Source organism: Carassius auratus, chromosome 29 (genome assembly GCF_003368295.1).
Source record: "Carassius auratus strain Wakin chromosome 29, ASM336829v1, whole genome shotgun sequence".
Lineage (NCBI taxonomy): Eukaryota > Metazoa > Chordata > Actinopteri > Cypriniformes > Cyprinidae > Carassius > Carassius auratus.
In genome coordinates, this window is record NC_039271.1 from 8,143,054 (window position 1) to 8,156,897 (window position 13,844).

A 13,844-nucleotide genomic window follows, 5' to 3' on the forward strand; every position below is an offset into this window, starting at 1 on the left:
AGTAATGTAATCTTTGGATATGTGATGCTGTTTTCAGACAGTTTGGAAATATATTTATGTAAATATCTACTACTTTTACATTTTGTATCAAAAAGCAAAAAAATTATAAAAACTTAAAGATTACATTTAAAGTAAAAAATAATATATTCCTCTAACACTTTAAATGCACTTGAGATGAGTACAGTATATTTGAATCATTTTCTAAAAATTTTCAAAAATATTCTTCGAATTAAAACGTTATACTTTTATAAATATATTTAATCTTAAACTTTGATTTATTTTTGATTAACTAAACCTGTCTCTCACCAATAATATAGCATATATTAATATAACAATTGTATTATAATATTTAAAAAATATTATATTTGAAAAAACATTTTTTTTTATTGAAGTTCTATTTTTGTTACTTGATTTTGCATGAATGAACGGTCATAAAACGGTCAAATTATCTATTTAAAAAATACTAAAAAGCTTTTTGCCAGAAAAACAATTTTATTAATATTATTTAAATTTTTATAAAATGTGATACATAAAAAAATCATAGCCTTTTATAAAAAAAAGTAAAAAAAAAAAAAAAGGTTATGCTATAATTGCTATGCTTATGACAAAGAATTTCAGCCTGCAAAATAAAATTGATATACAAACTTGAAATGCAAGACATATCGAACTGAATGCTGATCATAGAACGTTTGTGTCTTTGTCTTTTTGAATTAAATTTGAAATGTGTTTTTGAATAACTTGAAAGACTTTAACCAAACGAGCACCATGTCTTTGACCCATATTTTATCTGTCCTTTCAGGTCCATGTTTTGACCTTCACCGTCTACCATTTGCTCACTGTCCTAAAACCTTCCTTGAATGGAGGGGATCTCGACCCATGCATGGACATGCTCATCACGGTAAACGGCACTTACATTTTCATATTTTCAAACAATCATGCCTTTTATCCACTAACTCTCCGCACCCTTCCTAGATCTTCAACAACGAGTTGTTCGGGGCCGTAGCTGAGGAGAAGGACATCAGAGGAATCGTTTCCAAAGTGATGGAGGCCCGTCACAGCAAGAGCTCCGACTCGTACGAGCTTCTCGGCCAGTTCTGCAGTCAGGAGCGCGTCATTCACCTCATCCTGCCACTCAAAGAGGTACATAACCAAATGAGCTGCATCTACACGAGGCTCACGGTTTCTCAAGAGACTAATCAGGTCTTCCGCTTTCTAGATGCTTGAAAACACGGCCAGTCTGAAGGTGTCGAGGCGAGTGCATGCTGTGCTCAGGAGGATTGTGGCGGGACTTTTGCTCAATGAGAGCATGAGCCCTCAGTCCATCCTACTGCTCAGCCATGGACTCGTCAGTGAGAGTCTGCCGCTCATCACCAGCAAAAACAAGTACGACACACACACACACACACACACACTCAGAGATGCATTAGAATTGGTTTGATCCGCTCTAATTTAAACAATTCACCCAGAGAGAAGCGACGTCCCCCTCCAGATCCCCGCCTGCCTCCTCCAAGCTGTTTACTGCTGCCGGCCAATCCTAAGAGAGGAGGAGCGAAAGCAGCCATCAGCAGCAGAACTAACATGCACATCCTGGTGGAAGCAGGGCTCAGTGTAAGAAAATAACACACTGGTTTCTGATTGAGAATGCATGAGGTTCAATCTCAAGCAGAGATTACACTTCAACAGCATTTAGGCAATTGTACATCAATCTGTATTACCGGTAAATCGTTTGCTAAGTAACAAGCAGCCACTTTAGGTTGTGCTGTGAAAGACATCTCTTATGATCACTAAGGCTGCATTTATTTGATCAAAAATGCAGTAAAAACAGCACAATTGTGAAATATTATTTTCATTTAAAATAACTGTCTTTTGTTTTTATATATTTTAAAATGTAATTTATTCCCGTGATACAAAGCTGTATTTTCAGCAGCATTACTCCATTCTTCAGCGATCCTCCAGAAATCAGTATAATATGCTGATCTGCTGCACAAGAAACATTTCTGATTATTATTAATGCTGAAATAATTTTTTCAGGATTCTTTTGATGAAAAGAACAGCATAGAAATCCTTTTCAAGTCTTTACAGTCACTTTTGATCAGTTTACTGCATCCTTGCTCAATAAAAGTATTCATTTATTTAAAAAAAAATGTCTTACACACTTTTAAAACCACTGAATATTTCTCAGATATCGCTTAAAGCACCACAATGTCTCTTTCACAGTTGCTTCACTGTAGTCTGAAGAGTTCAAAGATCAACTCCTCTGTCCCGTCAGTAAAGGAGATGCTGGATCCTTTCGTACCTCTCCTCCTGGACTGTCTCAACTCCATGCATGTGAAGGTCTGTCCTGCCCGTCTTTTTGTTTTATTGTGCATAAACGTTTTTCCTGCTCTGCTGTTTCTTTATATACCTGTGATTGCATGAATACAGCAAGCTGTCTTGTGCACATCAGGTGATAACCGAGGCTCTGCAGGCCTTCATCTGGATCCTGAAGTTTCCTCTGCCGGCGGTGGAGCAGAATTACGATCAGATGACCAAGCAGCTCTTTGTCCTGCTGAAGGACTACGCTAAAGCTGGAGCCGGCCGCGGAGAGAACTTCCACCTGGTTCAGAACTGCTTTAAGGTGCGAGAGACACTAATCTCACGTTCTCATTTTGAAGTCAAAATGTGAATCATCCAGCAAGAAATATTCTGTTTTATAGGCCATAACTGTGCTGGTGAAGAGCATGACAAAACCTGTAACGCAAACACAGCTGCAAGTGCTTCTGGGATATGCTGAGGAGGACATTTATGATAACTCGCGGCAAGCAACAGCGTTTGGCCTCCTGAGGGTAAGTTCACCTGACTGAGGGGACTCCCATGGAGCCTGGAAATACATAAAAAGAAAAATACATTTCTATAGTGAATGCACATTTTAAGAGTTATGCTCAGGTTTATTATCGTTAGCTCAAAAACCAAAATCCTAAAAAATGTCTTACTTGAAATTAAATAAATATGAACTGAAATAAAATATTTTAAACACTTATTTAAGCTTATAATTTCAGCTAGTTGCCAATCTAACTGAAACTGAAACGTTAAACGCATGTCTATCCTAGAAATGAATTTTAACTGAAATATGAAAAATAAAAAATTTGTTGCCAAGGTCAACATTTCTTATTTTAATTTAGTTTCACTTGATGTCGTGATTGAACTAAAACAAAATGATTAAAATAAATGAATTTTATTATACAAATAAAAGATATTTTATATAAAATTATATTAACCTCTTATTAATAACTATAACCTCTTATAGTTATTAAAAAGTACATTGACATAAAAAAAAAACTCAAATTGAAAAATGAAAACAAAAGTAAAAACAAATGTAGAATATGAATAAAAACGAATATCTCAATTGTATTTAAATACAATTTTTGCCAATGATTGTATAATTTTTATTTGGTTACAGTACTTAAATAACGACAACTAAATAAACTAAAAGTAAAAAATAACATTTAATAAAAACTACATAGATGTAGACTTTGAAAAAAAAAACTAATAAAAAAAAATTAAAAAAAACGCAACAAAATTACTAAAACTTTTGCCGGAATTAAATGAAATCTCTGAAAAAATACAAATACAATTAGAATAAAAAAAAATAGTGTAATAGTCTATCAGTGATACTAAAATAACACTGCTAATGCTCTTCTATTAGGATCTCATTGGCTAGATATCGCTCTTGCTGTAAAGTAAAATTTGATGCAAGTTCTTTTTGTCAATGAGATTGATTAATGAATGAGTGTTAATCAGAAAGGTTTTTAGAAATGCTCCTCCAGTAGTCCTGGAAACAGCATGGCACTGAACGCTTTATTCGTCTTGCAGGCGATCCTCTCCAGGAAACTGGTGGTGCCGGAGATGGAGGATGTGATGAAAAAAGTGGCCAAGTTTGCCATCGACGGTTCAAACGAGCAGGTCCGCATGCGCTGCAGACAGGTCAGTCGGGGTATCCACTCTTCATCATCATCATCATCATCATCCAGGGTTCTGCTTGTCGGATCTAATGTCTGTCCTCTGCTGTGACCGCAGATCTATCTGAAGTACCTGATGGACTATCCACTGGGCAAGAAACTCAGGAATCATTTTGACTTCATAGTGTCTCAGCTCACGTAAGTCAAGAGCAGCTGATCACTAACAGGCAGATGTCAACCGATCCTTCATGTCAGGTTTGTTTTCCCCTCAGTTATGAATATGACACTGGGAGACAGTCTGCCCTGGAGCTGATGGCTTTCATTTTCCAGAAATTTCCTCAGGTACTGTAACAACAGACCGAAACGGTCGTGCAATTCTAATATTAACATTGTTGAGAGAAACCTTTACTTTGTTATTTAGTATCATTGAGATATTATAGTAGGTTTTATTATTTTATATTAAACTTTTTTTTGTTATTGATATGTAATTATTATTTTTTTTACTTTTTTTTTGTAACTACACGAATATGAAAAACTTTGCCTTTTACTAGAATTTTTTTTTTATTATTCATTATTTTAATTCCAAGGCACAAGTTTTTTATTTATAATTATTTTAAAGATCCTGAACATTTCATACATTAATGCACAGTCCTTATTGTGCAGAGGAAGTTATTTTGAATAAAATATAAAACACTTGTTTTGTCTCTGGAAAGAGGTTCTTTGTCAATTAATCAGTTTAATTACTAATAAATTCCACTTTATTGTTCAATAAATAAATCCTCGGTCCATTCTGGCATGATTTGGTGTATACCTGTAACCCAGGTGAAAAACAAGTGCACTTCCATAATGTACTTAAAGTACTCTATTTTCATGCACAAATTTTGTACTTCATATACTAAAAATGATACTTTAGTACTTCTTAAGATAAACTTAAGATCATCTAAGGGTTCTCAACAGTGCTATTTTGAGACACCATGCATATGAACTAAAATGCACTTTTAACATACTATCTTTGTATTTAAAAAATATATTCGCTACCACTTGTAGTACACTTGAATGTACTAGTGTATGAAAGATACACTTTTAAAACACAAAGATAGTATGTTAAAAGCACATTTTAGTTCAAGGTGTCTCAAAATAGCACTGTTGAGTACACTTAGATGATCTTAAGAAATACTTAAGTATCATTTTTAGTATGTTAAGTACAGAATTTGTGCATGAAAATAGAGTACTTTAAGTACATTATGGAAGTGCACTTGTTTTTCATCTGGGAAATGAACCTCCCATTATATTTTTTTTCTCTGAATATCCTGTTTGACTTACGTTATGCAAGTAAACATGCAAAAGATGATCCTATACTTGGTGTTGTTTGTTCACAGGCTCTCTTGCACGAGCACTGCGGTTTGTTTTTTGTGCCTCTGTCGCTGGCCATGTTAAACGACGATTCTGCAGCCTGTAAGAAAATGGTGGCTCTGGCCATCAAGTCTCTGCTGAATCAGCTGGATCTACAGCATCAGAACTCCATGTTTAACCTGGTCAACACCTGGCTTACCGGCGAGAAGGTGAGAAGAAAAACTAAAAGGTGTAAACGTTCTGCAGAAGAGTGTTTTGGTCTTAACGGTTTGCATTTTTGGGGTTTCGTAGCCGGCTCTGCGGCGACTCGGCGCTCAGGTTTGTGGGCTGTTTGTGGAAGTTGAAGGGGAGAAGTTCATCCGGAGACTGGATGTCCTGATACCTCTCATTGAGAAAGAGATCCACACTTCCAACTTTGAGGACGTGAGTGCAGAGCTTTATAGTATGTGGATGCATTTGTTAGAGTCTCTTTGCATTGATAATGACCACCACGTGATTGATCAGATTGAGGAAGAGGAGGATGAGAAGGCTGCAGACAGACTGCTGTTCTGTTACCTCACGCTCATCGTCAAACTCATCAAAGACTGCGGCTTTCTGGAGCTCCACAAACCTGCAGACCTGCTCAGCAACATCTGGAGTATGAACACATACAGATGGATAAAGTCAGTGTTAATAAAGGATCCTGAGATGTATCATGTACTCTCTCTCTCTCTCTCCAGGTCATATTGATTCCCATCTACGTTACCCTCACTGCTGGGTCTGGCTGACGGCGTCTCAGATCTTAGGTTTGCTGTTTGCTGCTCATAAACCAGAGGAGCTCTTGGCCTTATGGAGCTCTCAGGAGAGCACGAGTAAAACCACGCAGCCCGTGGCCAGCGCTTCTCTCACTGAAAACCTGTCTCAGAAGGCAAGAGTCCCAAGAACCCGCACTTCAAACGCTCATTTCATGAAGACAGACTGAATTAATGAATACTTTGTTTCTAAACTTGTAGATGAGAGAGCTGGTCCTGTCCTTCTGTTACCAACTGCAGTCCAAGTTCTTGGATATTTCTGCTGGAGAGCAGGTATGAAATACATTTGAATTATATGTATGTAATAATGTACATTTATTTAACTAAATATATTCTGTAAATATTTCTAATTTATAAAAAATTAAATCAGAAAATGTTGATCATGTTAGTGGATTAATTTGAAAGTTTTAGCTTTTTTTTTCTTATTTTAATTTGTTTTCTAGACTTTCTGGGTAGCTTTTAATATTTAATAATATTAATCATAATAATATATATGATTTATTTACATGAAATTATATTTAAAAAAAATTCATAAAATTATTAAATTACATTAAATTATATTTGTTTTCATTTTTTTATTACCCAAAACCCTATATGAAAGAATTATCATAAACATACTTGTTTTTGAAAAAAAAAAATATATATAATAATTTTATTTTAATATCTCAGTATACCTTTATAACCTGCATTGATTAAACCATTTGTTTTCCTATTTTGTTTATTTTTTAGTTTTGTTATCAAACAAACGCATGGTTTTAAATTTTACATTTGAACTGTATAAAAATAAAATTATCAATTTTCAGGTTTCAAATTACATTTCTTGACAAGTAATGTTAGAGCTTGTGACTAAAAATGTGGGATTTGTTTCTCTTTGGTTTAATAAAATGTTCTGATTACCTGGCTTTGGATTGGCTGGCTCATCTTCAGAGGGCGGGGTCTTGGTGGGAGAGCATATGATTCGTAGTTAACTGTTCAGAGCAGCTTCACTGGTGATTTGATGGAGCTGTTGTTATGTGTTCCTTGACCAGGTGGTGAAGAACTTACTTTACGTGGCTAAGGTGATCTACCTCATCTCACCGGAGTCTGACACCGTGAATCCAGCTGAAGAACAAGAGGGTGAGGAGAAAGAAACGACTGATAACACGGAGGAGAACGAAGAGGAGGAAGATAAGAAGCAGAAGCTTGAGGATGAACAGAATGAGAACAAGCCGCCGTCTCTTCTCTGGGTGATGAAGAAGCTTTCATTACTGGCCAAAAGAGAAGCAGCAGACACACCGAAAGTGCCTTTGAAGGTGGGTTTAAATCAGCCTTTCTGTTTAAGACTTCATCTCTCTGAATGAGACAGATACGTCCTCTGATTTGAGGATCTCCAGCTCAGGGATGAGAGGTAAGCAACTGTTTGCAAAGGTAAACAAGTTTCACCGGTTTCTTCTTTTTTTTTTAGAGAACTTGTGTTTTTAAGTTCTTGGGAGCCATAGCTGTGGATCTTGGGAAAGATCGCCTTGGGCCGTATCTGACCACTATCATCGCTCCTCTCTACAGAGAGCTGGACAGCACGTATGCAGACCAAGGTCAGTCCTCACACGAGAAACAGAAAAACCCTGTCTGGGAAGAAGAGGTTTTTTTCCCATCTAAAAAAACAAACAAACCAATGCTAAACAAATATATTTCAGTAAAAAAAAAAAAAAAAAGTTGTTGATGCACAGTATATTTCAGTATCACTTTAAATCGTTAACCATCAGCTGTATCATATTTGATATGCATAACTTATAAAACCCTTGATATTAAATCTTGAAAAACCTGCTGTGCACAATCTACTACAGGCCTTCTGTCATTTGACTGATAGTTTATACTCGTCGGCACTCAAAAGGCCTTTTGGCATAATTGAAGCATCCACCTTCAGGTCGTAGTCTGAAAATCTTCACTGATTTTTCAGAAGTAAACGTGAACTTTTATATAATGTTACAACTTGGCTTTATTTGATTATACAGCAGTTTAAAACTACAGATCCTTAATCTATGCATATAAATATAATCTAAGACACATAATAAAGATCTCCCTGAATAACATTACAAAGCAAAATTTGATTGGGTGAATTTTGCCCATATACGTATGGGTAAGCAACTGCACCAATAATATTGAGAGCACACTAGGAACCATTAGAGCCTGATGAATCAAACATGATACTCAACCAAGACACTTGCAAACTTTTTATAAATATGAAAAGAAAAAAAGATTACATAAATGAGATCTATCTACCTAAAGACCTATTTCTTGTTTTTGCAAGGTTAAACTATTTCCTAATTCCATATAGCAAAACCGCTAACATTTTTGTAAGTAAAATGGAAATTAAAACTAAATTAGAATTTGACAACTTCCTCAACCATTGACTATGTGGCTGAAACTGACATTTGACTGATCTCTCATTCTGTTGGTCTTGTTTCAGACCCCACACTGAAGAATCTGGCTCAGGAGTTGATCGAGTTGTTGAAGAAGCTGGTCGGTCTGGAGCGATTCTCTCTGGCTTTCGCCGCAGTGCAGAAAGAAGCCTCTCAGAGACGAACCTCACGCAAAAAAGCCAAGGCCATGCAGGTAAGAAGCACTGAGATGCTCAAAACTGAAGTGTGTGATCGGTTCCTCTTCTAGTACCGTGTTTTTCATAGTTTGGCTGGTCCTGCGACTTATAGTCAGGTGCGACTTATCAAAATTAATTTGACATGAACCAAGAGAAAACATTACCGTCTATAGTCGCTAGAGGGCTCTCTATGCTGCTCTGTGCTCCTGTACTCTACACTGAAGACATAGAGCGCCCTCTCGCGGCTGTAGATGGTAATATATTCTCTTGGTTCTAAATAAATGACATACTCAGGTGTGACTTTTAGACCGAAAAATACGTATTTAGAAACAACTATTGTTAAATAAGCAATAATGTTAAATTTCCAAGTTACACATCTTTATAACAGAATTAAAAATGTTAACTTCTTAAAACATGCATTCTAACTTTTTTTGTCTTCCTTTTGAAGGCTGTTGTAAATCCTGATGTTGCTGCCAGAAAGAAGATAAAGAAGCAGTTCAAGAAAAACGAGGCCAAAAAGCGGAAAATCTTGTTCGTGCGCACAGGACATAAAGCAAAGAAACACAAAAGCACATCACTGAAAGACTTGGCTATAATCAGCTGATCCAGTTGCTGCCGTTTAATGTTTTTTTTCTTTTGCTAATTAATACATAGCCAAATGTATACACAGCAGAGCTGGGAAGTGTTTCTTGTTCTCAGTGGTGAAAGACTGAATGCATTTTTACAACTTGTGCAATGTTTTTAATAAATAAAAACATGCAAAAACAGCCCAGCCATTGTTTGAGGTTATGCATTATTCAATACATGTTGACTGCATATTTATTTTGCAGGCGTGCACATCCCCTGTACTTGTGCAAATATAAATATGCCATTACAAATTCAATGCATTACAAATGACAGTTAGTCATAAATATCTACCCACATAATATCAAACAGAGCTGCAATGATTATTCCGAATCAGGCTAAATGTAAAAAGCTAACACCTCTGAAATTACAATTGTAGTGGATGGGGTTTACCGAAAACACAAGCATCAGTAGAGAGGGGGAGAGTTCATTCGATGCGCTCAACATCTCTGTACTAAAATGGGGAAAAAAGACGGCCTTCACAGAACAGGAAGAATGCAGTCACTGGTCCAAAAGACACCCAATAAGAAGTCTCTGAAGTTCCTATTTACAAGATGTTTCTGCGAATGCATTTACTGCCGGCTCTTCAGTGACTCAACCAACCTGAAATGTGAGGGAACATGGGAGTTATTAGTAAATATACCGCAAAGGATTTGTAGTTAAATTCTCAAAAAAAAAAAAGTAAAACTCACCATTCCATTGCTTCGTCCAGGCCTGTGCCTTTAGTAGCAGACGTCTTGAAGATCTGCCACTTCCTGTCTTTGAGCGCAGGTAAACCAAGAGAGTTGGCCACTTCGGTCGGCGTCATGGCCTGCTCCATGTCCTGCTTGTTTGCAAACACCACCAGAATGGCTTTCTTCAGCTCCTCCTCCTGAAAGACAAGACAGATGACTTTATCCTTAAAAATTAAAGGGTTAGTTCACCCCAAAATTAAAATGTCATTAATGACTCGCCCTCATGTCGTGCCAAACCCATGAGACCTCAGTTCATCTTCAGAACACAGTTTAAGATATTTTGGATTTAGTCTGAGAGCTTTCTGTCCCCTCCATTGAAAACGTATGTACGGTCTACTGTCCATGTCCAGAAAAGTAAGAAAAACATCAAAGCAGTCCATGTGACATCAGAGTAAATACATTTTGGTCTAAAAATGACGACTTTATTCAGCATTGTCTTCTCTTCCGGGATTGTATGCTTACAACAAATTCTAACGGACCCTCTGATGTCACATGGACTACTTTGAAGATGATTTTAACCTTTCTGGACATGGACAGTATACTGTACATACATTTTCAATGGAGGGTCAGAAAGCTCTCGGACTAAATCTTAAATATCTTAAACTGTGTGATGATGAATGGAGGTCTCACGGTTTTGGAACGACATGAGGGTGAGTCATTAGTGACATAGTTTTGATTTTTGGGTGAACTATCCCTTTAAGGTTCTTTATTGGCATCTTTTGTTGCCATCCATTGAACATTTCCATTCCACAAAGGTACTTGAAACACAGCTTAATAATAGGAAGTTATGTAACAGAAACCACATCTGACCTCTAACATGGCCACAAGCTCAGATTTGGAAATGCCCATCCGATCACGGTCACTGCTGTCCACGACATAAATCACTGCGTCTGTGTTGGAGTAATAACACCGCCAGTACGGCCTGTGGAGGAAGAAGATACGAGTTTAAGCTTGGTTTCTTTCTTTCTCAATCTGTATAACACAAAGGAGAATGAAAACATCTTGCCTGATGCTCGTCTGTCCACCGAGGTCCCACACTTGAAACTTTAAGTTCTTGTACGTCACAGTCTCCACATTAAAACCAATTGCTGTGTTTGAAAAACAGAAGATTAGTTCCCGTTGCATCTCGTGTATGAAGCTGCTGACATAAATCATCATAAACACGTACTGGGAATTGTGGTGACCACTTCTCCCACTTGAAGTCTGTACAATATGGTGGTTTTTCCAGCTCCATCCAAACCTAGAATGAGGATCCTCATCTCTCTGGTGCCGAACAGGCCTGAGAAGAGGCTGGAAAAGAAGCCCCCTGTCAAAAGATTACAGAAGAAATTAATAAAGAAAAACATGGAGTAATGCAATTTACATCAGAATCATACTAGATGCGAATCAAATATTGAAATTGCATCCAAATACAACAGTATTATCCAAATATAATCACAATGGTAAAAGTAAAACAAATAAACAAAATTGAGCTTTTCAATAAATTATTTTGTAATCTGTTATGCAAACAAACAGACTAGCATCACCAGTCGAACCAGTGCGTGATTAACAAATTTCACTTTGCAAGCACACAGAAAAGCGTTCGTGGTAATAACGTTTTAAAATGAGCTGTCCCTTATATCCAGCAAAATATAACTGAATTCACGCAGACATACCCATTGTTGATGAAATGCTTTAGAAGCGCTGTCTGTCGGATGGCAGATCCGTGAAAACACTTCCGTACTCGAGCTACTGAGTGACGTGTCACACATACACGTGAAAGAGCCGTCTAACTGTCGATCCACCGGGCGCACATTCGACACTCTTGAAATAACTTTTATCATCAAATAATGGATTGTAAAATAAATAGTTTTCGAAATATAAATGTATTATCTAAATATTTAGAATTTATTATTATATTTTTACACACACAAGATCTATAAATAAGGGGAAAATGGGTCAAATATGCTTCGCAGGAACTATCGTGTTCTTCCGATTTGTTAAAGTTACATATATATACAGTGAATAAAATGTTAGTCAGAGAACTGAACTTACCGCCCTCCTGTGGTGAATTGCGTGAGTTATAAAACTGCGGCTATGACCAAATATACAGGGGAAAAGGCTGATTTAAATTTTATATTTTGCATTGATTCAAGTAGTAAAACAAATCATCTCTATCATCATGCAGTAAGACAATCATGCAGTAAAACAAATAATCTCTTTTGTTCAGTAGGAATATATTATATACAATATTCTAATTTGCAATATATTTTCCATTCTCTAATATTTTTGCATCAATAACTCGAGCCAGGGCAAATAAATGATTGATTATCCTGTGCGACAACAAAAACCAACACTTTTTATCCTTCACAATAACATATTGAGAGGACTGTAAACTGAGGAAAAAAATACTTGTTAAGAATGTTGCTTTCTATCTTATGGCTATAGTTTTATAAAATGTTTATAAAACTTGATAATAGTAGTTAGATGCTGTTTCTACTAGCCTACTTAGTGCAAGTATTGTAAAACAGTATGCAATATTCAGTGTAAATGATAATTTTTATTACAATAATTAAATGGATGCTTTTGGACAATAAAGTCCTCCCTACATCTAACCCTACTCTAACCAATAAACACCTGTGAAGGACGTTATTTTCCACTTTTTTTAATATATCCTTTATTTTTATTGAAAAAAAGCTTTTAAATACACATATTAGATTGGTATTTCCTATTAGTAAAATTAAAATTTTCGAAATCAATGATTCAATTTTTACTAAATTTTTACACTTTTAAAAATGATCTTTCTTAAAATCTGTAAATATATTTCAACATGTTACATTTGTTATTTCAGAAAATTCCTGATATCAATAATTAGGAGATAGATTTCCGATATCTAAAATGACTTTTTCTTTTTCTTTTTACTAACAATCACATTCATGATAATAGAAAATACTGTTGCTAGTGACATTGATTTAAAAAATTTGCATTTGTACAAGTAGCAATTCAATTGTTGGCAATTGAATGGCAGCCATGATGACATTTAACTAGGAGGACGCAAACCATTTCAGGACGGAACAAAATCACAAAAAATATTATGGTACAATTATTACAACTTCTTAATAAAATGATCAAATAAATAAATTAATTCAACATATTTTTATCTTTAAATAGACTCTTTCCTCATAAGTAAGAGGCAACGGATCACCAGTTATCAATCAATAAAACATTAATTGTTGAATGTTTAAAACATCAAATTGGGTGTGTGATTGATTCAGCCTATAAGTGATTAAAATCTCACTCCAACCAGGAGGAATACAGTAGACTATTACATTGTGAGTATAAAATATCAGCTGGTTCACAACTAGCACTAAGTGATTCAGAGTCAAGTTAACAAATAAAGGCAGTGTGCAAGTAGACATTATTTGTGTAGTTCTTCACCACTGATATATTATATTCACCACTATAATTTACTTAATTGACTGTGGCAGATATATATATATATATATATATATATATATATATATATATATATATATAAATTGTAGCCTATTTGTGAAATATTTAGGGTTGCCACCTTCAGCGAGGCAAAATAAAGGTAAAAAAAATTATTATAATTCATTATTGTTAGATTTATTTTTGACAGTTCTGCAGCTGTTACCTGAAAGGGATGAATTTTATTATTTGTAATTCATTTGCTCAAATTAGAGCTACATTTATTTGCCCCATTTTTATCTAAATAACTGTGCATTAAAAAACATTAAATGCCAAACTGTATATTTATGATTATTATGTACATATTTATAATTAATATAAATTATAAATGAATATAGTCTAAAATAAGTTCTAATCT

At 35.4% G+C, this 13,844-nt stretch overlaps 2 protein-coding genes across 3 annotated transcripts in view; one reads left to right on the plus strand and one right to left on the minus strand.

Annotated features, from left to right (window-relative positions):
- utp20 (UTP20 small subunit processome component) overlaps positions 1-9,288 on the plus strand; it is a 24,013-nt gene extending 14,725 nt beyond the window's left edge. The window contains exons 44-62 of one of the 2 annotated variants that reach the window (XM_026209446.1): positions 800-898; positions 973-1,140; positions 1,217-1,383; positions 1,467-1,608; positions 2,218-2,334; positions 2,447-2,617; positions 2,697-2,825; positions 3,853-3,963; positions 4,057-4,136; positions 4,211-4,280; positions 5,318-5,500; positions 5,583-5,714; positions 5,796-5,928; positions 6,011-6,198; positions 6,284-6,355; positions 7,111-7,374; positions 7,527-7,653; positions 8,529-8,674; positions 9,106-9,288. In XM_026209446.1, coding sequence (XP_026065231.1) covers positions 800-898; positions 973-1,140; positions 1,217-1,383; positions 1,467-1,608; positions 2,218-2,334; positions 2,447-2,617; positions 2,697-2,825; positions 3,853-3,963; positions 4,057-4,136; positions 4,211-4,280; positions 5,318-5,500; positions 5,583-5,714; positions 5,796-5,928; positions 6,011-6,198; positions 6,284-6,355; positions 7,111-7,374; positions 7,527-7,653; positions 8,529-8,674; positions 9,106-9,261 — 2,655 coding nt within the window. In that variant the 3' untranslated portion in view covers positions 9,262-9,288. The remainder of the gene's footprint in view (positions 1-799; positions 899-972; positions 1,141-1,216; positions 1,384-1,466; positions 1,609-2,217; positions 2,335-2,446; positions 2,618-2,696; positions 2,826-3,852; positions 3,964-4,056; positions 4,137-4,210; positions 4,281-5,317; positions 5,501-5,582; positions 5,715-5,795; positions 5,929-6,010; positions 6,199-6,283; positions 6,356-7,110; positions 7,375-7,526; positions 7,654-8,528; positions 8,675-9,105) is intronic. The other variant, XM_026209447.1, reaches the window with a different exon arrangement.
- Positions 9,289-9,436: 148 nt separating this feature from the next.
- Positions 9,437-11,814, minus strand: LOC113047980 (ADP-ribosylation factor-like protein 1). The gene is made up of 6 exons (XM_026209457.1): positions 11,671-11,814; positions 11,184-11,321; positions 11,022-11,103; positions 10,826-10,937; positions 9,974-10,152; positions 9,437-9,884 (listed from the first exon to the last, which is right to left on the minus strand). The coding sequence occupies exons 1-6, from the start codon at positions 11,672-11,674 to the stop codon at positions 9,854-9,856; spliced, it is 546 nt and encodes a 181-aa protein (XP_026065242.1). The 5' UTR covers positions 11,675-11,814; the 3' UTR covers positions 9,437-9,853.
- Positions 11,815-13,844: the final 2,030 nt, after the last annotated feature.